The sequence below is a fragment of the Equus quagga genome, chromosome 7 (assembly GCF_021613505.1).
Source record: "Equus quagga isolate Etosha38 chromosome 7, UCLA_HA_Equagga_1.0, whole genome shotgun sequence".
NCBI classification, from domain to species: Eukaryota; Metazoa; Chordata; class Mammalia; order Perissodactyla; family Equidae; genus Equus; species Equus quagga.
The window spans coordinates 71,488,704-71,515,318 of record NC_060273.1 but is presented as its reverse complement, the minus strand read 5'-3'; the positions used below and the strand labels follow the sequence as shown (position 1 = coordinate 71,515,318).

The 26,615-nt window shown below is 39.0% G+C and overlaps 2 protein-coding genes and 1 long non-coding RNA gene across 3 annotated transcripts; 2 read left to right on the top strand and 1 right to left on the bottom strand.

Annotated features, from left to right (window-relative positions):
- Positions 1 to 1,835: 1,835 nt before the first annotated feature.
- Positions 1,836 to 5,291, top strand: LOC124241703 (serine protease inhibitor Kazal-type 7). The gene is made up of 4 exons (XM_046665708.1): positions 1,836 to 1,955; positions 2,799 to 2,824; positions 3,559 to 3,683; positions 5,002 to 5,291. The coding sequence occupies exons 1-4, from the start codon at positions 1,895 to 1,897 to the stop codon at positions 5,045 to 5,047; spliced, it is 258 nt and encodes an 85-aa protein (XP_046521664.1). The 5' UTR covers positions 1,836 to 1,894; the 3' UTR covers positions 5,048 to 5,291.
- Positions 5,292 to 6,238: 947 nt separating this feature from the next.
- LOC124241704 (uncharacterized) lies at positions 6,239 to 16,180 on the bottom strand. Its single transcript, XR_006889301.1, has 3 exons — positions 16,100 to 16,180; positions 7,277 to 7,410; positions 6,239 to 6,422 (listed from the first exon to the last, which is right to left on the bottom strand). It is a non-coding gene; the product is annotated as an uncharacterized LOC124241704 (long non-coding RNA).
- A 3,558-nt stretch (positions 16,181 to 19,738) lies between these two features.
- Positions 19,739 to 24,740, top strand: SPINK9 (serine peptidase inhibitor Kazal type 9). Its single transcript, XM_046665707.1, has 4 exons — positions 19,739 to 19,862; positions 20,608 to 20,639; positions 23,343 to 23,470; positions 24,566 to 24,740. The coding sequence occupies exons 1-4, from the start codon at positions 19,808 to 19,810 to the stop codon at positions 24,609 to 24,611; spliced, it is 261 nt and encodes an 86-aa protein (XP_046521663.1). The 5' UTR covers positions 19,739 to 19,807; the 3' UTR covers positions 24,612 to 24,740.
- Positions 24,741 to 26,615: the final 1,875 nt, after the last annotated feature.

Genomic DNA, 26,615 nt, shown 5'->3' with positions numbered 1-26,615 from the left:
CTCAGTATTCATTCTCTTCAAACTTTCATAGCAAGCAATAAAACTTATAATTAACTCTCTTTTTAGGACATTCACTTCCCTTCTTTTCTGAACTCAGCATAGTCTCCTCTGTTAATTGGTATCATGATCTTAGGAGGATTATTTAAATCCTCTGAGCCTCAACTTACTCACTGGTAAAATTAGGGAAGTAAAAATTCCTTCCTCAATGAGTTGTCATGAAGATCACATTCCATATCATTAGCTACCTTATATCAAGCTCTAATTGCAGTTTTCACACTCTGATAAACGTGTAAATACACACACCAAAGATTATATATATGTATAATCTCATTTAACACTCAAAACCAATCTGTGAGGTAAATATTATTTCTACGTCACAGCTAAGGAAACTAAAATATCCAGAGCTTAACCTATACACTCAAATTCACACAGTTAACATTTATTGAAAACAAGATTCCTAATAAGATCCATTGGACTCAATGCCCATATTCTTTACTACTAGATTATGTTGCTTCCCAAACAGATGTAAAAGTTGAAATTTTAGGGTGTCATGCAATGTCATTTATTATTAACTTATTATCTTTTGTAGATGCTGTGTTTGAGAACGTACAAAATTAAACCTGCCAAGCGCACAACAGTAGAGCAGAGTCTATTGCCTTCCCCCAGCCGTACATGCGTACTTCCTTAAGCTCAATAGATAAACAACAGCCATTTGGACAACTGTGCTTGGACAATACAGTTTACAATCTGATGTCAGCAGGACTCTTGGCTCATAATTAATAATAATAACAATCACAATAACAGTTGCTTGCACTGCACTTTAGAATAGACTTTTACGTAAATGACTCCAATTACGTGAATTCTATTGTGTCTAGCAATAGGTTCCGCTTGACAGGGGATGAAACTAAGGCTCTCAGGTGGTTTCTGAGTCATTTACCAACCATTTCAAGTTCTCCCCCTTCTGGTCCTCAAGGGACAAGGTAAGATCATACTCTGTATCCTCTCTGGTTGGGTCAGGCAACACAAGCGTGAGGGAAAGCGACAGTGGGATCACTTCTGAGATGGAATATTTCATTGCTGAAAAGGGAAATCCTGAAGAATGCATTTTTCACTTCACCTTGACAATGAACAATATTCCAGATAGTGACTACTCTGCCCAATGGGATCTGCTGAAGGCAATGTAACATCGTCAGCTGATCACCATACATGTGTAGCTTGAGTCACAAATAAACTTGCATTCTTTTAAGTCACAGAAATCTTGGGATTATATGTTAATACAATACAACCAGGTCTTCTTGACTGATACAGGTTCATGGCACATAAATGACTTACCCAAGTTCACACAACTAGAAAATATCAATGCTTTCCTTTGAGCTTCATAAATGCTAAGGTCACTGTTGCTTCCATTAGGTCCCAGCTTGCTTCATAGGCTCAATACCTCAAAAATAAAACACTATTTTCCCAGGAGCCAAGATACAAATGTAAGTACAATCTGTCTAATTCGGTTTAATATCCTCCATTTCGGTGAAATAAAAAAAAGTTTGATATTTTCACTTATTTAATAACTAGGCCAAGCAGCCTGTACTTAATCTCTTCTGCTATTTGAAGTTTAGAATTCTAAGTAACAGTCAGCACTTCTGGGGCAGATGGAAAAATACTTCTCACCTCAAATAATTAATTTGTTAGTTAGATTGGAAGTAGCAATTAAGTGACAAAGACTGCAACACCACCCAGGGTGTGACATTGTGCTTTCAGAGCCTCTTAGAGCCAATACTGACTCTGGATGACCTCACAGGAAAGGCGGAGAAACCAAGCATTGCCATATAAACATTACCCCTTCCTAGGGCTAATGCAGCTGTTGTGACAGCCCTGAGCAGCCTCTGTCATCTCCACCATGAAGATTGTTGGGGGTCTCCTTCTGCTCTGCACAGTGGCCCATTTCTGCAGCTGCTCAGGTGAGTTATGGGCAGATAGTGCCCAGCACAGCCATCAAGCTTGTTTTCCCAAGTAACCTCTCCTGGGATGTGAACAACTTAGCATGTAAGAAAAAGTACATTTAAAATGTACTGGTTTTATAGTAGAAAAAAACCATGGCCTGGGAAGGGAGAATCTGATGGTCCCGGCTGGAGCTGGGGTCTAGTGTATTCCCTTTCAAGGATTTTTATTTCCATCTTTGGAGCAAAAATATGAATTAAATTCTTCACAAGTCTACCTTTTCATAATGACACTGGAAGTTGCCGGGGTTACTAGATACAATTCCTCAGTGCAAAGCTGCAGAAAAACTTGGATGTCTCTCCAATTCAATCCAGGAGAATCAAAATAAAACACAATTCTCCATGCCCAGGAGTCAGCAATTAGACTTTTATATGGTGAAAAATTACTTAAATAAGATTCTAACACTTGAAAAACATTCCGCTACATTCTTTTATATCAATTAGAAGTGAAAGAATATCAAAGATGGTGCTTCAAGCTCTTCGGAGTGGTGACTGCAATACTTCCTGTTGCTCTCTGACTTTGGCCCATGATCAAAGACATGATGAGCTCCAGAAGCATCCCATGGGCAATAAAGGGAGGAAATTTGGATAATTATCTGGAATGAACCAAGGGCTTATCTAACCCATTGGCCATTTGGCTTCCTCAGCAAATAGCTGGAATTTTGTGTAAGGGTGGCATGTGGGCTGAGACTCATTGCCAGAGGAACTACAGGGTCTTGATCTATAGAACCAAATTTATGTTAATTAATGAGAATTCAAGATTTTGCTTGATTTGTAACATTTCCATCTGTATCTATCTTTCAGAAGCTGCTAGTCTGTCTTTAACAACAGTGAGTATATTGAATTACATTTTAATTTCATTTCCTATTGACTGTCATTTAGTCAACAAATACTTATGAAATACATATGTAGGATTAATTCAGTATCTTTAGCAGGGTAAAAGGGGAAGGCAGACACAGATGAAGAAATTGCCTCCAGAGGCAGTTGAAGAAATATACACGTAAATCACAATAGCCTAAAAAAAATATTCCAGAGTTAAAGGAGAGAGAGATGACTTCCAGCTGAGAGGTTGGTGAAGTCTCCATGGAAGGGACAACATGTGAGAGGCAGGACGAGTTTACTTGGTTAATTTCACAGGCTCTGGCTTCAAATCCCAGCCCCACCACTCACTAGCTTTTACATTTTACAACTTATGTACAACTATATATACAAACTCTCTCTCTTCGAGCCTAAATTTCCCTCATCTGTAAAGAGTAGAACCTATCCTATTCAACTGTTACAAAGATTAAACAAAGAAAATTCATGTTAGATTTAAGTTTAATGCCTGGTATAGAAATGCTCAGGAAATGTTAACTGTACTAGTCATAATAGAAGTCGTGCTGGTGGTACTAGTATGTGTCATAGGAGTAATATTATTACTAATAGAAGTAGACATAGCAGCATCAGAATAGCTGTCTGAGCTGGGACTGCCAGGATGGTATTTTGCTTCCAGTGCAATAGAGGCCAGGATAGCCTAGCATGGGGGCTAAGAGAAAAGCAGGCCTTTCTCTTGTGTCTGCCACAGGTGGACTGCAGCATTTACAAGAAGTACCCAGTGGTGGCCATCCCCTGCCCCATCACATACCTGCCTGTTTGTGGTTCTGACTACATCACCTATGGGAATGAATGCCATTTGTGTACTGAGAGCTTGTGAGTACATTATGGGAAGAGAAAAGAAGCTGAAGCCAGCGTCCTCCTCTGCAAACCTCTCTTCTTTCCATGAGCCTGGCTTAACTCTCTATAGGCTGTACTTATTCCCACCCAGAAGCAGCTGGTAGAGACCGAAAACTGAATGCCTCACAGTCACACCAGGGTTGGGCCACCTGCTCTGCCAGCTTAGACTGATCCCTCCATGACAGAATCTCCAATTACTGTCTGTCAATTGAGAGAGTACAATGGGACCATGAGTTTTCAAATCAGCGTCTTAGGAGCCCAGAATTTCTGTATAGGCAAGTCGGGAGTCACCGAAGAGATTTAAAGGGATCGTTCGGAGTAGTCTCTAACTTCAAGTTCAGCTTTTGCCTGTCTTAATTAGTAGCGTTCCACACAAGGTCTTATTTGAAGGAAGGGTCCTGAACCCTACAAAAAAAATCATTGCAAACTACTACCTGACTTCTAGAAGACTCAATGGCACAATACAGCTTGATTCTTAAGCAAGCTCTGGCTAGAGGGCCTTTATCCTCCTCAATTTCCTAGAAGCTCTAAAAATCTGTGGCCTTAGAGGGATAGGAAGGACTAGGCTCCCACAAAGATTTTTTTTTCTTTTATCTAAAATAAATGGATGCAATTTGTCAGTACTTGGACCAGAATCCCATGGATGTGTTTTGTTTAAATTTTTTTTTTTGACCTGCACAGTGTTTTTCAAGACAATATAACTAGGCAGATATCACTTCTCTGGTGAAAAATAGGCAGCTTATCATTTCTTGTCTTACACCAAGTCCACTTTGCTCATTGTTATTTCAGAGAATAACTTCTTTTTCACAAAAAAGAAGGAACTTTCATTTCACAAAAGGGAAGATTATCTAACATGCACACACACTGGGCCCTTGGTCTAGAGCTAACTTGTGTTCAAGGACACTGAAGGGGAGTATGGCAGAAGTTCTCCTCATTAATGCAGGATCCAGCTTCATCACAGGCCTGGTTGACCAGGAAAGGCTGAGGAGCAGGCTGCCTGAACCTCCCTTGCCAGAAACCCTTCTTCTTTGTTGTCTTCAGATACTGGGTGGTGGGCCCAGGCTCTGGGATCGTGGAAGCAGCAGGTTTGGCAGAAGGATTACTGAACTAGGGAGGTTCTGCTTCTGCCTCTGCCAGAAACTGCCTGAGCAAGGACGTTCCTTTTCAGCGACTCAATTTCCTCATCCGTAAAATGAGAGTCTGCCTCATAATCTCGATAGTTCCCTTCAGCTCTATTATTATATAAAGTTTCCTCTTGTGTTAATGAGTCTTTGTTAACTGTGTCTTCCTGTAGGAAAAGCAATGGGAAGATTCAGTTTCTTCATGAAGGAAGATGTTAACTCCTCCATAGACATGGATATAGAGTGATGATACCCTCGTTGTCATCTTCATCATCCCAGGCGCCGGCTGCCTTTTCCCTCGTGTTGGCTGAGGTTCTGTGAGGGGGGCAGGGACAGATTTGGAGTCATCTTCATTGAGTGGAGAAGGTTGTTGTGCCCTTCTTCAAACTCATGCCTCACTGACTGACTGGCGTTTTTGTTTTTGCACCTCAATAAAATATTCTCCCCAGAGAGTTTATCTTTACTTTTGCTTGTTTTTGTTTCTTAGATCAGGGTGTATTATCTCGGTTTACAAAGAAAACTGAGGAGCATATAAATCTTGTTGTTCAGGAGAATGTTGTGTATGAGGAATACCAAGTGGCTTCCAAGAAACACATGCATGCACACACACAAATACACACACACATGCACACACACAGTAAAACCAATGAATCCCTCACCCTCTCCTGGAGTCTTTACTTTCCTTAATCCTAACTACCCCTGGGAACTAGTCTATGGATCATACTGGTCCTTTAGGTTGATCTCTTCCAAAGTTCCTTAAAAGGGGACTTCCTTCATTGCAACATGTCATCCCCAGAGGGGAGATTTTCCTGCCCATTTCTTTCTACAAGCATGGCAAAATTTCTCTTCTCTTGCCTCTCCCCTTGCTACCCTCCTGCTGTAGCCTTAACAGAACATCCCTGATACTGATACTACATTGCTTTAGATCCTTTCTAAGATTCGCCGTTCATCCCTGTAAAATGTTGATACCAAGAAAACATTGACAGTATTGGTAAATTGTACATTTTTGTTTTAAATACAGAGATACATTATTCATTCTTAATGATGGAGCTAGAGTTCCTTCTATAGAGGATGCTTACGTGACCACAATACTTTGGGGCTGCTTCTCTTAATAGGCATAGCTCACAAGAAATTAGTAACCCAGATTGGGCCTTGGCACACTTCCATGCCACTCATTTTCTCCTCCTCATGTTCACTTCTCCCCTCACTTGCTTCAGAACCATTCGTGGCCCGGAGATTACAGAGGATAGCCCATCCCATGCACAGGCTGCCCCAAAGATACAAGGAGTCCTGTGGAAATCTTATCTCATAGATTCAAGGAGAGAGAGGGAATCCATAGTTGTGGTGACTGCCCCTTTTCCATCTCCATAAAAATGAATACAAAAAGGCTCATAAACAGTTGGATCATGCCTTTATTTATATTCTTTTGCTAGAGTTGTATACAATCACATAATTGCAGATGCTGTTCCTGTGATCATGACACAGCTAACATGGTCAGGATGACTGGGATAATGTGGGTCTGAATGAGAGTCCAGTTCAAGGTCAAGTTCAAAGCCAAGGTCAAGCTAGATCATGGTCAAGACAACTATGGAAACTGTGAGGAAGAACAAGGACAAGGAAATATCTTAGACAAACAGAGCTACTGAAGTGAAAGTAGCAGACAAGGAGAAGTCACGATCTGGAAAGTGAAGGAGCCTAGAATAGGTGCTCAAATGGCCTTGGTGGTTTAGCTCTCTTCAGCTGCTACCCATTTTTCAGCTGCTCTCATTTCCCAATTCTGAGCTCCCATCCGCACTGGTTTGTTCATCAACTCTTCTCTCCTGAGTTGCTCACACCTGCTCCTGTGGGTGGAGCCATTTCCCCTCACCTGAATTGCCCATAACCCCTTGGTTTTCCCAGTCTACTATGCTCTTCTCATCATGTTAGTCCCTCTCACCCTCTTATCTCTTCAGCTTCTCTTATCTTCCCTTTTCCCTGTTTTAATTTGTCCCTGCATCTAATACTGTTTGCCTTATTTTTAACAAACACCCGCATTTTTCTGGTGCTCCTCATCAATCTTTCATACCTATCCTCAGGTGTTTCTATCTTAGGTGCCTTGATTTCCATGTTGCTCCATTTGCCTAACTTCCTCCTTTCTCCTCTATTTCCCTCAAACTTTTGGCTGCCTCCATCATTCTTATTCTTCCTCTGACCTCATTCGCTTCTCCTCAGCTGACCTGAACCCTAAGAAGCTCATTTCTCTGTGTACATGAAAGCTCTTTCTCCTTGTGGTTCGATTGTAATAGGCATAACGATAGTGGCATTGGCATACCCCTGTACTCTGAGCTCATCTTTGCCCCTGTGTGTGGTACAAATGGAAAAACCTATGACAATCCTTGCCAACTGTGCATGAAGATTAGGTAAAGATGTCAATGAAACCATGACACAAAATATGGGCAAAATACTCACCTCTGCTTAGAATTCCTGATTGTCGGGGATGGAAGAAAACCGGTCAACAGCCTCATTTTATGGATGGAAGCACTGAACTCCAAAAATTGGAAATGCCTCATTGCTCACAGGACAAGAAGCCAGGTCTGGTACTCCTAATCCAGGGCGCAAAAAGTGTTTCCAGAATTTCATCCATCACATCTCATTACTCCTGGGAATCAAACTTCTACTACAAAATGACCCAGTACATAACACCTGTAAAGCTTTATAGTTCACAAAATACTTTCATACTCCCTGTCTCATTCAATCCTCACATAGTGTCATGATGTAAACGTTTATCAGCCTCATGTTTCAGATGCGATAAAGGAAGCACCTATTGGGGCACATGGCAGGCCATCCCAAAATATCCCACAGTGGCATATAGACTATTTTGAATTAAAGTTACTTAAGCAGCAGCCAATGCAAAAAAAAAAAAAAAAAAGGCATTTTGACCCTCTGCCCTGTTCCCCCTGAAAGCAGGAAATAAATCTCCCCCGTGACGGGTGTTCTCCCTGCATCCTTATCACAGAGCTAGGGGATTCGGGGCCGAGAATCTTCAGACACAAACCTCGCTAATTTACTACCTCAAGTCTAAACTCAGCTTCAATTCCTCACTAATTATGTGTCTCAAACCTAAGTTTCTTTGTTCTGTCAATCCTCACCAATTTATTGTTTCTTCACGTAAAGGATATATAACTTCCTGCTTTGTTCCCTTTTTGGGCATCATTTCTCTATGATCTCCAATATTTACGTATTAAGTTGAGTTTTTCTCTTGTTAATCAGGTCTTTTGTCAGTTGTATTATTAGTACAGCCATAAGAACATGTGAAGGGTAGCAGGGGGAATCTTCCCCTCCCTGACACTAACAAAGGATAAAACTGCAGAACTGTAACTGATAGATGGTTCCGCTGGCTCAGAGTCTAACCAATGTTTGCTCTATACATTGTACTGTATAAGGAAGCTTAGGAAACATCTAGCTTCATTGCAGACCTGAGCAGCCTCAGTTCTTGAGTCTGTATTCTATCCAAAGCAAATACCAGGAGTTTATAATGCTGCCCCTTTTCTTCCAACATTTACCAAAACTCATTACCTAAAAGAGATTTCTGGTCTTTCTGAAATAGAAGTCTAGGTTTGGCCTACAAGTGACACATCCCCAGATTCCTTTTAATATTTATAAATGATGTTTAAAAGTAGTTATTGCTGGGGCCATCCCTGTGCCATAGTGGTTAAGTTCATGTGCTCTGCTTCAGCAACCCAGGGTTTAGCGGTTCCGACCTTGGGTGTAGACCTACACACTGCTCTTCAAGGCATGCTGTGGCCATGTCCCACATACAAAATAGAGGAAGACTGGGACAGATGTTAGCTCAGTGACAATCTTCCTCAAGCAAAGAGAAGATTGGAAACAGATGTTAGCTCAGAGCCAATCTTCCTCACCAAAAAAAAAAAGAAAGAAAGAAAAGAAAATAGTTATTGCTCTTCAAATTTTAGAATCAACCTATAGTCAAACTATAGAATAATGAACTATGGTATTCGGAACAGAACATATATATTTTTGATAGAATGTAAAAATAAAAGTAGAGGTGACAAATCTTTAGATAGAAAAGCTGATTGAGAGAAGTGTACAGAGGCAGATAAAGTTCTTATAAAGTTATGAGATGCTGTCTAATGATGAGGATAATAGAAGTGGTGACTAAGATATGTTATTTAAAGTGATAAAAGTAACATGCAAACTTTTTAAAAAGTCATATATATCAAAAATTTGGAAGAGGAAAAAATGTGAAGATAATGTAAATTAACAATTCTTCCTCCATTGATAGAAGTCAATAAATATTTTAGCTAGTAAATTAAGAAATAGAGTATAACTATATTATTGAGAATTATGATGGTAATAACCTTAAAAGAGAAATGGTTAAAATTAGCTCCCGCTGAAGTGTGATATTGGCAATGAAGCCCCTTGCTTTTCACCATAAGCTGTCTAACATCAATGGAATTATATATTTCTTACTATGGCATATGTTTTAATTTTCTTTTCTTCTCCTTTTTTCCTATCCAGGAAAAGTAAATCTTCACCACAAGGGAAGCTGTTAAATCACCATGAATATAAATGAGAAGTGGATTTATTTTTTAGATTCTACCTTTCCGAGTTTAGGCCATGGAGAAGAAATTATTGTAGTCAGTTTTACTTGCTTTTCTGTGTACGCATTAGCATTTGCATCATTGAGATCTTTATCATCCTCGTCATCATTGTTTTCATTGCAAAAGTCCACCAAGCAGTTCAGGAGAACACAACGAACCTTGGAACAGAAGCCTGTGTGCTTACGTCAGCCTGAACATTTACCAAGTGTGTGGCAGCGGATGGGTCATTTGGTGTGCACGCTATCTCTTTTCTTACTGATAAAATAAAGAGAATAATAATCCCTATCTTAACCTGTATATTGTGAGAGTCAGTTGGGAAGTGCATGTGAACATGCTTTGTAAGCTATAACGTCGTATAGAACGAAAGGGATGATTATGGTCTGTATGCCCAACCCCCCGCCCCGACATTTACCAAGGCCTAAACATACATACCACATTCTTGGCAACATGCTTGACATGTTAGAGTAAAGATACATGACAGGAAATTTTCAGTCTTTTTCTTAGTTTGAGAAATGGGAAGATTTCTGTTGATTAGAAATTGATACTACAAAGTGAAAAGGACAGTGTGTAGTTTGAACATAGAAGATTATACATATTTGAACATGGCCTCACTGAACTCAATATCATGAGTACAATTTCATTGAAAAATGAAATATTTACATAATCTCAAGGAATATCATCACAAAATATTTATTAATTTTGAAAGGAAAAAGAGTAACTTTATAATGGAGAAAGCTTGCAGACACTAACTTACTTAAGTGATCAAAGTTAGCATCATTGGTGATGGGGAAAATCAGCATCATGTATACTATCTGAAAGGATGCAAAGCAAGGAACATAGGGTAGGTTCTGGATTTTCCTGCCAAAAATCACAACCTGAATATAATCATTAAGGAACGTCAGACAAACTCAAATTAAAAAACATTTTATAAAAGAACTAGTCTGTAATTTTCAAAAACAAAGGAAGGGGCTTTTAAGTGTTCTACATTGAAAGAAAATGAAGGACATGACAATGCGTGATCCTGAATGGACCTTTCACTATCACTATTATCATTGCTATTGAGAAATAGTTCACATATCGCTTAAAATTCTTGTTCTTAAAGTGTATAATTCATTGGTTTCTAATCTACTCACAAAATTGTGCAACTATCACCACTATCTAATCCCAGAACATTCCATCACCCCAAAAAGAAACTCCATACCCGTTAGTAGTCACTCCCATTCCCCCATCCTTCCAGCCCCAGGAAACCACTAATTTAATTCTTGTCTGTAGATTTGCCATTCTTGACATTATATATAAATATAATCATACAATATGCAATCTTTTATGTCTGACTTCTTTCACTTATCATAACATTTTAAAAGTTAATCCATGGTATAGCATGTATCAGTGCTTCATTCTTTTTATAGCTGAATAATATTCCATTCTATGGCTATACTGCATTCAATCATTCATCAATTGATGGATAGTTGGATTGTTTCCAATTGCAGGGTTTTACAAATAAAGCTGCCATGAACATCCATGTTCAAGTTTTTGTGTGAACATATGTTTTCAATTCTCTAGGATAAATGCCTAGGAATGTAATTTCTAGGTTATGTGGTAACTACATTTTACTTTTTGAGGAGCTACCAAACTGTTTTTCAAAGAAGCTGCACCATTACGTATTCCCACCAGCAATATATGAGGGTTTTAATTTCTCCGCATCCTTGCCAACATCTTGTCTGTTTTTTTAAATTTTAGCCATCCTAATTGATGTAAAACCGTATCTCATTTTCATTTTGATTTGCATGTCCCTAATAACTAATGATGATGAGCATATTGGCCATTTGTATATCTTCTTTGGAAAAATGTCTATCCAAGTCCTTTGCTCAGTTTTTAACTGGATTATTTGTCTGGTTATTGCTGAGCTGTAAATGCTCTTTATATATTCTGGAAACTAGCCTTTATCAGATAAATGATTTGCAAATATTTCCTCCCTTTCTGTGAGCTGTCCTTTTTTTTTTTTTTTGAGGAAGATCAGCCCTGAGCTAACATCCGTGCCCATCTTCCTCTACTTTATATGTGGGACACCTACCACAGCATGGCTTTTGCCAAGCGGTGCCATGTCCACACCCGGGATCTGACCCGGTGAACCCCAGGCCACCGAGAAGTGGAACGTGCGAACTGCTGCGCCACCAGGCTGGCCCCCTGTAGGCTGTCCTTTAAGTGTAAAAGTTTTTAATTTTGGTGATGTCCCATTTATCTATTTTCTCTATTGTTTCTTATACTTTTAGCGTCATATCTAAGAAACCATTGCCCATTCAAAGGTCACAAAGATTTACACAAAGATTTATATTTTCTTCTAAGAGTTCTATAGTTTTAGCTTCTACATTTAAGGTTTTGATCCAATTTGAGTTAATTTCTGTTATGGTTTGTTACACAAAATGAGGTAAGGGGTCCAAACTCACCGTTTTGTATGTCTACATCCAGTTGTCCCAGCACCAATTTTTGAAAAGACCATTCTTTCTCTAATGAATTTTTCTGGCACCCTTGTCAAAAATCCATCGACCATAAATATAAGAGTTTGTTTTTGAATTCCCAATTCTACTATTTACTGTCTTGATTACTATAACTTTGTAGTAAATTTTAAAATTGGGAAATGTGACTCGTCCAACTTTCTTCTTTTTCAAGATTGTTTTGGTTATTCCGGGTAACTTTTATTTCCATATGAATTTTAGGATCAACTTATCCATTTTTTTCCTTCCTAATTCTTTTTTTTTTTGAGATTGGTCCTGAGGTAACATCTGTTACTGATCTTTTTTATTTTTTCTTCTTCTTCTCCCCAAAGCCCCCCAGTACATAGTTGCATATTATAGTTGTAGGCCCTTCTAGTTCTGCTATGTGAGACGCTGTCTCAGCATGCCTTGATGAGCCATGCTAAGTCTGTGCCCAGGATCTGAACCGGCAAAACCCTGGGCTGCTGAAGTACAACTTAACCACTCGGCCACAGGGTCAACCCCAGCTGATCCACTTTTTCCAAAAAGAGCAGGTGAGGCTTGGAGAGGGAGTACTGCCATCTTAACAATATTAGGTCTTATTGGATTGGATTATTTTAGTGTAAAGGCATTATTGGCACAGATGGCAAAATTTGAATGGAATCTTGAGGTGAAGAGTACATGAAAAGCCCTTTTTTCTACTATTACAGCAATTATTTCAAAATAAAAAGTTAAATTTTAAAATGTGTTCTTCCCAATTGTTATGCAAAGCAGGAACTAGTAATCCGATAAACCTGTTCCTACGAGAAAGCAAAGCCAAGACACAGAAGTGACTTCATAAGTAAATACCAAGAGAACATGGAAAAAGATATGCTACATGGCCTGAGTTCTTAAGTAAATTCTCAAATAAACCATAAGACTCCTCCCACCTCACTCATCCTCGTTATACACTGAAAATATTTCAGAATTCCTTAAGAAAAGAAACCTCAGTTTCATATTGACATTTTAAGGTTACTTTCAGCACAACTCAGGACTGTCTAAAAGGTCTTGCTTATGCAGGAGGAAAAGACTAGCACTGTATTGAAAGACATTTCTGAGGAGCTCCTGTGACTTTGCATCAAGGATTTCCTGGTTCCCAGATGTTGCAACATTTCTTTCCAGACCAGAATACTTAACTCTTGTGCATACACGAACAAGTCCCAAACTCTGGGGCCAGTCTGTGTCAGAAGCAGAAGAGGTGTAAGCTACTACAGCCCCACCCAGCCCAGTCCTCTGACGCCCTGCAAGAGTCACCTTCACGTTAGTCCTCCTCTGATCTTGTGTCTAAAATCTTGAGATTCAGTTCTCTTCTTGGTCTTTACTTCAGATAACTGCCTTATTCCCTGACCTTGAGCATCCCCTGTTATGGCCCTGGAACTCTATGTTAACTTGCTCCTTCTAGATCATCCTCTCTTTCTTCTCTTCTCCTCTTTGCATTCATACTTTTATAACCAGAGCCAAGTGTCTGAGGCTCTGATCCAGGCAACTCCCTCAAGGAGTACTTGGCTCACTGAACCCCTGTTTCTCCTTCTGGAGTCCAGCGAGGGTACCTATTACTTCATGATGGGTCTTAGATGACTGCTGTTTATCTGGTCTGGTATCTTTAGATAGCCATGCCCTTAAAAGAGCCGGTCCTGCCAGCTAACTTACGCCTCTCAGGGGAGGCAGGATTGTATAAGAGTTCACGGCTAGGGTTTTTGAGACAAAGTAGTCTGCATTACAAGACAAACTAAGTCATTTAATCAGAAAGCTTGGGAAAATTACATAACTTCTCTGATCCACATTTCCCCTATGTAAAATGGAAATAGTAATACCTACAGGTTCTTCTAGAACCTGTACTAGATGAGCTTCCATGACAGATGAGGGGAAACATTTCGAAGACTATAATTGGAAAGGGTGATGAATGAGTAGCAGTAAATAATAGGGGATCAATTTCACCTGGCTTTTGGGAAGATTTCTCAAGAACAAGTTATCAATATTAAACAGGCATTCCCTGTCTTCTCTGATGTACAAAGTTCTGTTGGAGTCTTTCCTCAAAAAATGCCATGACTATTCTAAAGTTGTACTAAATTAAATAGTTGGACTTAGTATAGAGGGAAAACTGAGACTGACAAAAAGGCTGCTAAATACCTCACATTACGTGGATATTTCCACTTTCTATCTGAGATAATCTCTGGAAAGGCAGGCAAGAAGTCAAGGTCACTTTCTCTCAAAGTCAGAGAATGATAGAAACTGAAGGTCAGAGATAAGATGTTGGAGATCATCTATACCAGTGGTTTCCCTCACTTGAGTAACTTGCAAAATAGTCAAATTATTTTTAAAAAATTTAAAGAGGGATCTTAAGCTTCCTAAAGAAAAGTAGTTGCTGACATCAAGCATTTCTCTAACTTTGCCTCATAAAGACTTTATCACAGCCTAATGCTGGAATTTGAGAGCTTTTCATCTAGTCCAAGGATCCTAAATTATCGTGTGGGGCCCTGGGAACTCCATGAGTGTGACTCAGGGGCCATGATGGGAAGATGGGGGCTAGGACACCAAGCTCCCATATTCCCGCCTCAAATAACAGAGCATCTCTGATATTTGTGTGATGTCTTATGCTTCTATATAACATTTTTCAGTTCTACTACTCCCTCTTGTGACTTGGGCAACTTATCTATTCTCTCTGTGCTTCATTTCCTTCAATTGTAAAGTCTTGGTAGCAATAGTACTCGTCTCGCATAATTGTTTTAAAATTGAAATGTTAATATGCATACAACAATTCCAACAGTACCTCACACGTAATTAGAGCTCAGTAAATATTATTATTGTTATTGCTATTGTTACTAAATAAAGTATTTTGTTATTAAGAAAGAAAAGTTTAAAAATAGGGATATGGACAAGTTACTTAACTTCATCTGTAAAATGGAGATAAAAGACAGCACCACTCTCACAGGCTTGTTGAAAGACTGAATGAGATAATACACATTTCTTGAACAGGTGGTTGGGCTTTAAGAGGTTCTTAGTAAGTGTTATCTATTTTTGGTTTTTATCCTAATTCTTATTTTCATGTGGTGCGACTGTCAATCACAATGCCCCGCCCACCTCTCACTGGTGCTGAGTTGTTCACCTGGCATTGCCCAGAGGTTCTGTCTGTGATGACCTTTCTAAGGCTCCCAGGCTGCCCTGGTGCTTGTCTGAACTTTGCCCTGGTCATTCAGATTTTCTTATTCTTTGCAAACCAACAATCCTAACATGATTTCTCATTTGTGCTTGGGGTTGGCCCTATATGCGTAAGACATCCTTTAGGTTCGGTACTCACACTGAAAATTCAGGAAACTGAATTCGTCTTTATTTATGGTTTTGAAGTAAAAGAATTAAAGAAATGAGAAAAAAATGAAACGTATGTGATACATTAAATATCTAAGGCTCTCTTTGACATCAAAAATATTGCAATGCTGGTTGCTGGGTTATGTTGGCTATATCTTCATGATGTCAAAGTAACCAGTGGATCAGTGTATTCCTTTAAAAGTAGCAATATTGTGATTTTTTTTCACAAAAGTGGTTCAACTGGTCATTACTTACACAGAGCTTTTTAAATGTTTTATTAAAACTAATGAAAACTAGGCATAGAAATGATAGTGTAAGGTTTGGAGTTAGAAGATCTTAAATTCTAGTCAGTTCTCTCTCTCTACTTACATCTTTCTTTCTTTTGTTCAGTCAACTACTACTGTGTAATGCTCCTATTTGCCAGACCCTATGTCAGGCGCTAAAGATACTAAACTAAATAAGGCTAAATTAAATTCAGTACTACACACACGCACGCACACACACACACACATACAAATACAGGGAATGGAATGGAGTTCAGCTAAATTAAAGTTCAAAATCTAGAGGGAGAGATAAACATCAATTAGAAAATAATTATACACTCTGATAAATGCCACGGAATAAGTCTAGACTAGGTACTATATTGGAGTAATCTTCCTGTAGAAGAATCCAGAAGATTACTCCTCATCCTATTACTTCTCTGTTCAAAATCCTTCATTTATTACTTATTGCCTACTGGACAAAATCCAGACTCCCAAGCATGGTGTTACCTGCCCAGCCTCCTTTCCCTCCATTATCTGTGAAGGACACTGCCTCTAACTCCCCCAGCCCTCTATGCTTATGGTACATACAGTTTCCTCCTCTGGGAATGGCCCTCGTCCTTCTGGCTTCAGCTCAAGTTTCTCTCTCCTGTGAAGCCTTCTCTAAATTTGGTTTGCAGAGAAATGGCTTACGAGTCAAGAGTAAATTTATAAACTAGTTCTGTCACATGTAAGGTGTATAACTTTGGGTGGGTATCTAAACCCGTAGGCTTGGCTCATAGGGCTGTTGTGATGAGTAAATGAAATAATACGAAGTACCTTACACATGACGAATATACACTCAGTAAATACTAGTGCCTTTGCTAACTGCCCACCATTCTCTTATCTACAGTTCCAAGGCATTTTGTATATATCACTATTTATCACATTGTCCTGAATAATTTGTGGGTGTGTTCCCCCATCCCCTGCTACACTGGCAGCTTTTTGAGAGCAGAAATTATACATCTTTGTATACTTAGTGATTAGTATAACGCTTGATTCATGGTGAGTATCTCATAAACATTACTAAATTGCTATGGGGCCGTAGAGGAAGGTAGGTCTAATTCTGCCTGGGATGTTGAGGAAGCTTCCTTGTGAACTGTAATTCATTTGAGCAAGCGTGGGTTAGGTGGGGTACAGGTAATTCCAGGTAAAGGGAAAAGCAAGTACAAAGGCACAGATTTTGAAAAATTGCATAAGAATTAGTTACTGAGCACAATTTCTCCATTTGATAAAATACATATTGAACGCTGACCATATTTATATCTGAAACCACACTCTTAATCCCAGCTTCCTGACTTGCTCCTCCAACAGCATCCCCCATCTCAGGAAGGGCACCACCATTCAGCAGCTGCTCTAGCCAAAAGTTTCAGAGGACTCTATGCTTCTTCTCTTTCTCTAATAAATCCACATCTAATCCATTAGCAGACCCTTTTGGCTCCACAGTAAAAATATCTTCCAAATCGAATCACTTTCACTATTTCCAAATCTCCCACCCTAGTTCAAGCCCCTGTGATCTTGCACCTGGACTACTGCAAAAACCTCCAGATTAGAGCTTTTGAAGTATTGTGTAAATCTGTGGCAAAAGTCATAGAAGTAATAAAGTGAATTTGATATTTTGGGATGTATAATTAGCAAAGACTTGGTAATTAATTGGAAACGTTTAATGAGAGAAATAAAGGTATTAAATGGCATATACTTACACATAGTGTGGCCAGATTTCTAAGTTTCTGGCCTGGATAACCAGGTGGGTAATAAGACAAATTCTTTATGTTGAGGGTATCTTCTATATTAAAAGCTTAATTTGTTTATAATATTGGAATTTAGTTATGAGAGCTTACTTGTGAGTATCTGTTGAAAAAAAATACAGATGATACTATTCTCACATTCAGTAAAGGAATCACTTCTGTAGGGTTCCAGACAGGTAGTCACCTGGCCTCCAGTGGGACACTTAAAAGGTACAATTTTCATTACCTCTAGTCATTATCAAACGTCTCTGCTCATCACAAAGTTCCTTTTTCTATCATGCCAAGATCTGTTATTTCCAGTAAGCCCACTAAGATATATCATTTGCTTATTTTAAGAGAGTTCCTGAGAGCTTTCTGAATGTTTTTTTCTCCAGATCACTGTCACCATCATCATCTTCAATATTATGGTCACTGTCATCAAGTACTAACTTTTGTTGAGAGCTTACTATGTGCCGGACCCTGAATAGGTGCTTTACATATACGATCTCATTTAAAACTCACAACAAGTGCATGATGATGGTACTATTATTAACTTTATTCTGTAAGCTTGTTAAAGAAACTTGACACTTGTTAAAATGGTAAGGAAGACTTTATTCAAGGCTTAGTCTCAAGTACCCATATTGCAACAGAGGAAAGAGATTGGGCTCAACTCCAAAGACAACAAGTGGGGATTTACAGCCAAGGAGCAGACTAAGCAAGTCAGTAGATGGAAATTTGCTAACAGGAAATATCAAGGATAGGAGGATTCTCACTAAACTGGCCTAAAGGCAAACTGAGGACTTATACATTAGAGGTGGGGGATGAAGAACTTGTCCAGATATCAAGGGTGATCGATTGTCAGTGGTAGGGGAATGACTTAGCAGGATTCTATGCTAAACCAGGGCTGGATGGGCCAATGACGTGAGGTAGGGAGGAGGCAAGGGACAAGGCTAAGAGCTAGTGGAGAAAAGGACTCAGACGAGCCTAACCAAAGTTTGGTCAAGGAGTCTTTGTCACGCTACAAGGAGGACAAAGGCAAAGTTTCTCATTAATCATGGTATACACAAGTTGTAATATAGTCTCTAAGACAGAGTAAATGCTCACAAATATTTACTGAATGACCAAATGAAGGTAAAGAAACTAAAGTTTATAAGCAGTTAAATAATTTGCACAAGGTCATGTAGGGAATGGTGGAGCTGACAAGTAATTTATGTCTATAAGACTTAGAGTTTCAGCCCTCAGTAATATTATGATGCCTACCCCAAACCATCCCAGCACAAGTTTCCAGCTGTCTTTATCCTTTTGAAGGGAAACAAATGTGAATTTTAGTCTCTCAGCCTTTGAAACTACTTCATTAGTGGTATAGACAGTGTCTTGCAATTCTATCTACCAAAACTGCAAGACCTGCTTGCAAGGTCTTCTCATAGAGTCACTCTATTTGAAAATGAGCACATTCCAAAATAAGTGTTGTAGACTTTATTAAAGATTTCAAATGAAGCATGGTTTCGTGAAAGCACAAATAAACTTATTTATACCATAGCCAAATGATTGGCGGCTTGTCTACTGAAAGTTATTGTATTAGTGGAAGATGTCACTTGCCATGTATATAACTATGGCCCAGGGCAAAGTTAGCATCTCATTCTTGAACCACCACCCTGCATTTGGGAACTAGAAAATCACAGCCAAAGCTTCAGGGACAGTCCAGCCACTGCAGCCACTAGATTCATTCTTAGTTAAGATGTTCACATAGCACTTTATTCTTAGCTTGAGGAGACCCTTCTCCCACGGGCCCTTGATAAAGAAGCTTCCACCAGAGATCTAGCAGGTAAATGTTGTGGGAGTGCCCACCAGCTCCACCCCTTTTAGTATCTCCCCAAATTTGCAATTCTTGGGAAAATTATCTCCCTGCTAAAGAACACGAATCATTGCTTGTTTCTGCTGAATCAAGACTCGGGTGTTGATACCTTTTCTCTGTGCTCAGTCTTGTGTCTCAACTGGCACCATTTCCCATATGGTGCTGGCTAAGAGAAAAGGAAAGAGGGGAACCTGGGAAAATGAGAAAACATATAAAGCTGCCATGCTGATGACTGTTCCTGGGAAACGCGGTACAACAAAGAATATGTAGTGAACCCAATGAAATTATTTAACCTGTTGGACATCACATCCTCATCTGTAGAACAAAGAAAATGGTAATAACTATCTGAGAGATTTGTTATGAAGAGCAAATTGTATAACACACATGAAAGCAATCAAACTTTTAAGTATGGAAAGGGAAGGAAATAAGGCCAGCTTTATTGGTTCTTCTTATTAAAAGGTCATGTGTAATCATGTGTCTTTCACAATAAAAGAATTTGCATACCTAGCAGATGTTTCTGACTTCTTCCCAGGATTCTGTTTCCGGAAATAGCTATTTCACAATTCAGGCAGGAATTCTGGACAATATATAAAGCAGGACCCAAGGAGGCTGGGTAGGCAGACACAAGAAAGTCACTTCTTCTGCCTCCATCTAACTGCCCTTAGCCACTTCAGCAACATGAGAGGAACAGCCTTTGTCCTGCTCTTGGCTTTGGCACTTACAACCATCTTCAGTGAGTATCTCCCTCATAACACTGCCCTACGACAATAGCTCATGTCATCTTCTGCCCACAGAATACTGGGATACACTCATCACATAGATAACAAGGGAAGCTTTTTGAAATTTTTTTTGTCTCCACCAATAAATCACTAAATCATATCATCTCAGGGGCTGAGTGGACCTAAATGGTCAGCTGAAGCCAAGTTCTTATCCATGTAAACACTTTGTGTAACTCCTTTGCAAAATGTTCATCCAGGCTCCGCTTTGACTTGATATCACCATTTATAGGGACCTCATTTCTTCATAAAACAGTCCAATCCATTGCTTAGCAGCATGAACTATTATTCTTCTTCCATTACTGAGTTGAAATCCACCTCCCTAGAATTTTCAACCACTGATGCAACCTCTACCATTTATGCCTGCTACATAATGGCAGACACTTCCTAAATATAAAACTCACTTGTTTTTTTTTCAATATTTCCTAAGCTCTGATTATGAGGTAAGAAAGAATAAGACAAACTCCTCATTATTATAGCAGATTTTCCATCCTTTTGGCTATACTCTAATCCTGCTCCAAAAAAGAAAAAAAACTCTGTATCAAAGTTCAAACTTTGCTATGCTGATGCACAGCTCTGAAGAGAGTCATATTTTTATGACGGGCTGAGAGCTGAAACACAAATCAAAGATTTATTTTTCTAATAAGATTAGGTTCTTCCAGAGTTTAATTTAATTTTCTCATATCTTTCTTTTTCTTACAGATGCAGAATGTGCCAAACCCAGAGGTCAACAGGTCAGTACATCCATCTTGATATGAATGTCGTACTTTTATGTAATTTTAAAGCCAATATCAGTAAGGAAATATTTAATACTATATATTCATTAAATTTCTACTTCTTAGAAGAGCTACTTTTTTTTTTTTTAAAGATTTTATTTTTTCCTTTTTCTCCCCAAAGCCCCCCGGTACATAGTTGTGTATTCTTCGTTGTGGGTTCTTCTAGTTGTGGCATGTGGGACGCTGCCTCAGCGTGGTCTGATGAGCAGTGCCATGTCCGCGCCCAGGATTCGAACTAACGAAACACTGGGCCGCCTGCTGCGGAGCGCGCGAACTTAACCACTCGGCCATGGGGCCAGCCCCTAGAAGAGCTACTTTTTAAATATCAAAACAGGTTTTATTTCAAACGCTATAGACAGACCTTTCTAAAATGGAGGTGGAAGAACAAAGTGGTTAGCCACCCAGCATCCCATGAGAGCAATAAATTCCTGGGCTTCAATTCCAGGTCCTTGATCGTGTGGCCTGGGCAGCAGTACTCATCTCATGAGGTTATTGTGAGACTTAAAGCCATAATGTTTGAAAAGAGTTCAGCACAGTACCTGGCACGCTGGAAAGCTCAAAAAGAACAAATCATGATTCTCACAATTCTTAAGTGGGTCACACGCATCTTTGTTCTCTATCTTAGAAAACGAAGATTTTACTTTAACCTTTCCTTCATAACTCACATTAAGTAATGACTATTGTTGAGAATATCTAGGTGTGGTAGTAAAAATTTTAAACCAGCAGTCAGCCAATTTGGGTTCTAGTCCAAGCTCTACTGCTTTTTAGTTGTGTGACCCTGGGCCAAGGCAGAGGTGACTCTTGGAGTCTTTTGTTTTACCCATTAAGGAAAATAATAGAATTAAGAATATACGTTTTGAAGTCAGAGAGGCCTGAATTCAAGCCATCCTTCATGATTGAGTAGCTGTGTGAGAATGACAAGGGTTAATGAATATTAATCCTTGCTAGTTTCCTGGTCACACTGTAAGTATTACATTATTCCTGGCACTGGGGTTTGAGCAGGCAAGGAGAGGAAGTAAACCATATGGGGCACTGCAATGTCCATTCTGCTCCATAGTCTCCAAGGTCCTTCTGATGTTACATCATGCTTACTAATCTTTGCATTGCCAGAACTCAGTTCAGCCCTAAAACTTAGAAGATGCATGGAGTATAGTAACTGAAGGAGTGAATAAATTAATTAGTGAAACATCTGAATGGGAAGATGAATTCAACTCTAAGTTTGAGCACATTTCAGGCTACCCAAGTGGAGATATTCAACAAATAGTAAAATATCATGTCTGGAACTCTGGGACAGAAAGAGCTGGAAATGTATAGCCCTCTGCATAGAGCCAAAGTTTGTGTAAGCCTAGGAGTAAAGCCAAAGGATAAAAATAATAGCTATTATTTATTGGGTATTTTCCATGCCATATAGTGCTAAGCATTTTGCAGATAGCTTCTCAGTTACATATTTTTCACTTTAACCTTACAATGTAGTCATTATCACCTTCATTTTGCAAATAAAGAAACTAAGGCTTAGAGAGGTAAAATAATTGTCTCAGGGTCATACAGTCAGGATTTGAATTCCAGTGTGTTTGACTTTACTGTCTACACTCTTCAATTTGCTCCTAGATGAAAACCCAGAAAATTCTTTCTTAGTAATGTCTACTTGCTCCCACAAACAGCTCATCACCTTGCTTGTTTTGCTCCAGGAATTTACAACAGCGGTTCTCAACTATAATGTTAACATGCATTTGTCAATCTACACATCGGTGAAGTGTATAACAAGTAATTTGTTACTGATAATTAAAGGTAAAAGTTGCCAATGATGTATTACTTCTTAAAACTATAGCAGTTATCCCTGTAATACATCTCACACTTACATTCAGATAGAACTTTTTAAATCAAAGAGAGAAATAGCAAGACATGTAGAAAACTAATGACACTTCTGTGTGCTCCCATGGGAATGGTTGCACTTGTGAATATATCATGTGTGTTGACAATGGATGCATCAACCAGTAGTGGGAAAGAGTCTATTTTTAAATAAATTATGATTGGGTTACCAGCTACCATAAGGAAGTTTATCACTCATGATTTTATTTGTTGTTGGTGTCATTGAGTTGATTCTAACTCCTAGCAACCCTGTGTACAGCCAAGTGGAATCTTACCCAGACTTTTTGCATCATCATCTCATCTTCCAGTGTTGTATCACACAGTGCTCTGCTGCTATTCATAGGGTTTTCATAGCAGTTTTTTCAGAAGTGGGTGGCTAGGTCCTTCTTCCTAACCTGTCTTAGTCTGGAAGCTCTACGGAAACCTGTTCACCGTGGCGACCCAGCTGGTATTTGAAATACTGGTGGGGTAGTTATCAACATCACAGCAACATGCAGCTGCCACAGTGTGACAACCAACAGATGGGGGGGTTGGTTCCCTGACTGGGAAATGAACCCCAGGCCATGGCGGTGAGAGACCGAATCTTAACCAATAGACCACCAGGGCTGGCTGATGATTTTATATCTGACATAACAAAAGATCTTTATAATTGATAGATCTCAAAAGGGTTTGAGGACAACTGGAATAAGAAATATATGCATTTAAAGCCCTCTGAAGTACCTTGGAAAATCCTAAATCCTGAGAATAAAGATTTGATAGAAGGAATTGAAGGTTTTTAATCTGTATCTTCAGGTTGATTGCAGTAAGTATAAAAAGTTACCACCAGGAGAAGAGAGAATGTGTTATGAAATATATGCACCAATTTGTGGATCTGATGGAAAAACTTATGGAAATGATTGCTTCTTTTGTTCTGAAGTTGTGTAAGTGTTGAAATATTTTTCTTTTCTATGTTTAAGATATAATAATTATGTGTTAAGACAAACGTACCTCAATTAGAAGAGGTAGTTTAGGGCATAAGGAGTGTGAGGACAGTCTCACGTTGATTCTAATGAGCAGAATTCTCACAATTGATAAGATTTGGGAGTCCCTGGTGTCATTGTAACCCCACACATTCTGGCAGTAATAGTGAATCAGACAATCCTAGAATCTCTAATTTGGAAGGAAAGTTAACAGTCATCAAGTGTAACTTCCACCTACTAATCTATTGTCTTAAGGTTCCACCTAGTAATCTAATCTTAAACTTCTTCCACAAAAAAAGTCACCAAGTCACTTCACAGTCTATGCTTGATTATTTCTAGGGACAAGGAACATGCCTCTTCATAGGCATGCCCGTTCACATCTGTGAGAATGAGCTGTGTTCACTGTTCAGTTCAACAAGTAGGCTGGATATCTTAGAGCTCCCTAACGATTGGTATAAAAGGGGACAATATCTGAAAAACCTAAAGAACTTGTTCTCCTTCAGAATATTATTTCTCAACAAAATAGATGTTGGAGCTATAACAAAAATTGAAGTTATAAAATCAAATAGCCAAAAGTAGTTTAAAGGTTACAAAGTAATCATCAGCAAGTTTAATTAGCATCAGTTCAAAAAATATTAAGTGATGAATGAAGTACTAGAATGTATAGAAACATATAGTTCCTTTTAAGTATTTTCAAAACATACATGATGAAAACAAGCATCTAATACATATGGCATATTGTCCCAGTTCTTTTTTTAATAAGAGAAAAATTACAATCTTTTCTGAAAAGAGGCTTCTAAATGCGTGTCTCCTTTAAATTAAAAAATCCATTAAAATATGTTTTCAGAGATATAAACTGTGATGTATTTTGAGCATCACCCTTATGTAATCAGCACCAGTTGCTAAAATATTCCTAAATTACAGTCACTCCTTATAACAATGTCAATCAGTGGAGAAACTTGGATCCATTTTTGGGGATTCGTTGGTGAAGTTTGAATGCTAATGAAATGCCTATGGCCTCAGCAATTCTCATTTGTTGCTATTTTCTTTCTGCAGGAAAACTGACCACAAACTTAAATTTGTACACTTTGGAAGGTGTTGAATTTATCTTATGACTCCAATTGACAAGAGATACATTTCTTCTCCCCTATAATCTATGCCACATTGCCTAATCTTGTCACCATGATGTCTTGACTTCTTCGTAGAATAAAGCAGACCTAAGTGAAACAAACATTTTTCTGACTATTTTTGTTTAGAAAGTGAATCTTCTAGATTTGTCTCACTTTGAGCTGATGTCTGATAGAACATCTTAAGGCCACATCCTGGGAGAAAAGGGGCCAGTTAAGACCAGTAGTGGGAACCAAGAAGTCAAACACCCTGAAATACAGGCCTGCTTCTTTCTCAGGTTAGGAAAACACCCCTTTGCAATACTTAGTTCTGAAAAGCTAACAGATAAAGAGAGTGTTCACTTAATGCTTTATAAATTAACTAAATTAAAATGAATTAAATTTGACTTCTATCAGCAAGTAAGCAAGGAAACTATGGTGTCTTATCCCAGATAACCCTGAAGTCAGATGTCAACTCCTGATCCAGCTCAGGCGTTAGAATGAATAGCATTCTGTACTAACCCAAACTCTGAACTGTTTCTTCAAATTCCCATAAAAAGAATCCACAGACACACAAATAATAGAGAGCAATGAATGCTTTTCTAGAGATTGTGGGGGAGTGACCTAGACGGCAGTTACCTTGCACACCCACAGTCTAAAACTTCTCATTACATTCCTGTCCACTACAGTCATCTCTGGCAACACCACCTTGCAAATCTTTGTCATTTGTAACATGAAAAGAAAATTTCCATAAAATTTAAAGATGCACAAATAAAATAAAAACATTAAATCATTGCTAAACCCTGTTGCTAGACTTGAAGCCTACTCAAATTATAAGAAATCTCACTGTTTCATTTTCAACTAGCTCTTCCTCATATTTAAGCAAAGGAGGCACTACCACATCCAATAAACCGGTCCTTCTGGAACAGGTAACTCATGTCTCTCTCCGAGAACAAAGTCAAGTTGAAGCATTGACTCTGGAATTTTAATTAAGAATAAGAGTACGGATCAAGGAGATGCAAGCAGATCTATAAATGCACGCCTTAACAAAACACCCACATGGACACATCCTGAAAACTTTTCAGAATTTCCTAAGAAAAGGAACTCTGAGTCAACGTAAAATTAAGCTTTTTAAGAGAGCCAGCTGAAACATTGGAAAAGAACTACTAGAGTTCTGATTGATGCTTCTGGACAGTTCGGGAAACTATCCGATCATTCCCAGTTGCCAGACTCCTAGTTGCTTATTTCCTGGTACATGAGACATTTAACACTCAAAAACAGGCTCCCAGGTTGAAACAACTAAGGACGTTCCCAGCCAAGACCCGCTTGAGTCATCATCAGACAGTAAGTGAGCCTCCTGGGTTTCATTCTCCTTGTGCCCAGTTCCTGGATCTCATTAAGTCTGCACAAGACCCCAATTCCAACCACCCCTGCTTTCCCAGCCTTAGGTCTCAACCTCTGTAACCACCTTAGCAGCCCGACGCTCTGGTTCTTGACGCTTCTAGGTTGTGCTCCCTGCTTCTTTCCTCCTCTCCACTTTACCTCTTCTAGAAATGGAGCCCAGTGGCAGTCATCCAAAAATATGGGTCGACTTCTGTTGTGGCAGTCATCTCCCTGGTCACCTAGAGCTCTGTTTTGGCAGCCTGTCTAGGCTTCAGGTATTTCTTGTTTATCTACGAGGCCCACAGATTGCCTGAACCACCATCTGTTTGATGCCACACCCCTTACATATTGACAGTGTCCTCCCTGTCAGACTGAAATTATTTGTGAAGCCTGTAGGATAGAATGGTTAAGATGGGGATCATTCGCAATATATACAAATATGGAATCATTATGTTGTACATATGAAACTAATATAATGTTATACGTCAATTATATCTCAATTTATTTTAATGCAGAAAAATGAAAAAAGAATAATAATGAGGAGCTTTGGAGACAGAGAGCCCTGGGGTCAAACCTAGATTTGCCACCTCTTAATAACCTTGAGTTAGTGGTTTAAC

What these genes read in the sequence shown, in the direction of transcription:
- LOC124241703 (XM_046665708.1), top strand. Translation starts at nt 1,895, where the DNA reads ATGAAGATTGTTGGGGGTCTCCTTCTGCTCTGCACAGTGGCCCATTTC. An exon ending in CTAGTCTGTCTTTAACAACA is followed by an intron (nt 2,825 to 3,558) that starts GTGAGTATATTG and finishes TGTCTGCCACAG; the next exon opens with GTGGACTGCAGCATTTACAA. An exon ending in CATTTGTGTACTGAGAGCTT is followed by an intron (nt 3,684 to 5,001) that starts GTGAGTACATTA and finishes GTCTTCCTGTAG; the next exon opens with GAAAAGCAATGGGAAGATTC.
- SPINK9 (XM_046665707.1), top strand. Translation starts at nt 19,808, where the DNA reads ATGAGAGGAACAGCCTTTGTCCTGCTCTTGGCTTTGGCACTTACAACC. An exon ending in CCAAACCCAGAGGTCAACAG is followed by an intron (nt 20,640 to 23,342) that starts GTCAGTACATCC and finishes CTGTATCTTCAG; the next exon opens with GTTGATTGCAGTAAGTATAA. An exon ending in TTCTTTTGTTCTGAAGTTGT is followed by an intron (nt 23,471 to 24,565) that starts GTAAGTGTTGAA and finishes TTCTTTCTGCAG; the next exon opens with GAAAACTGACCACAAACTTA.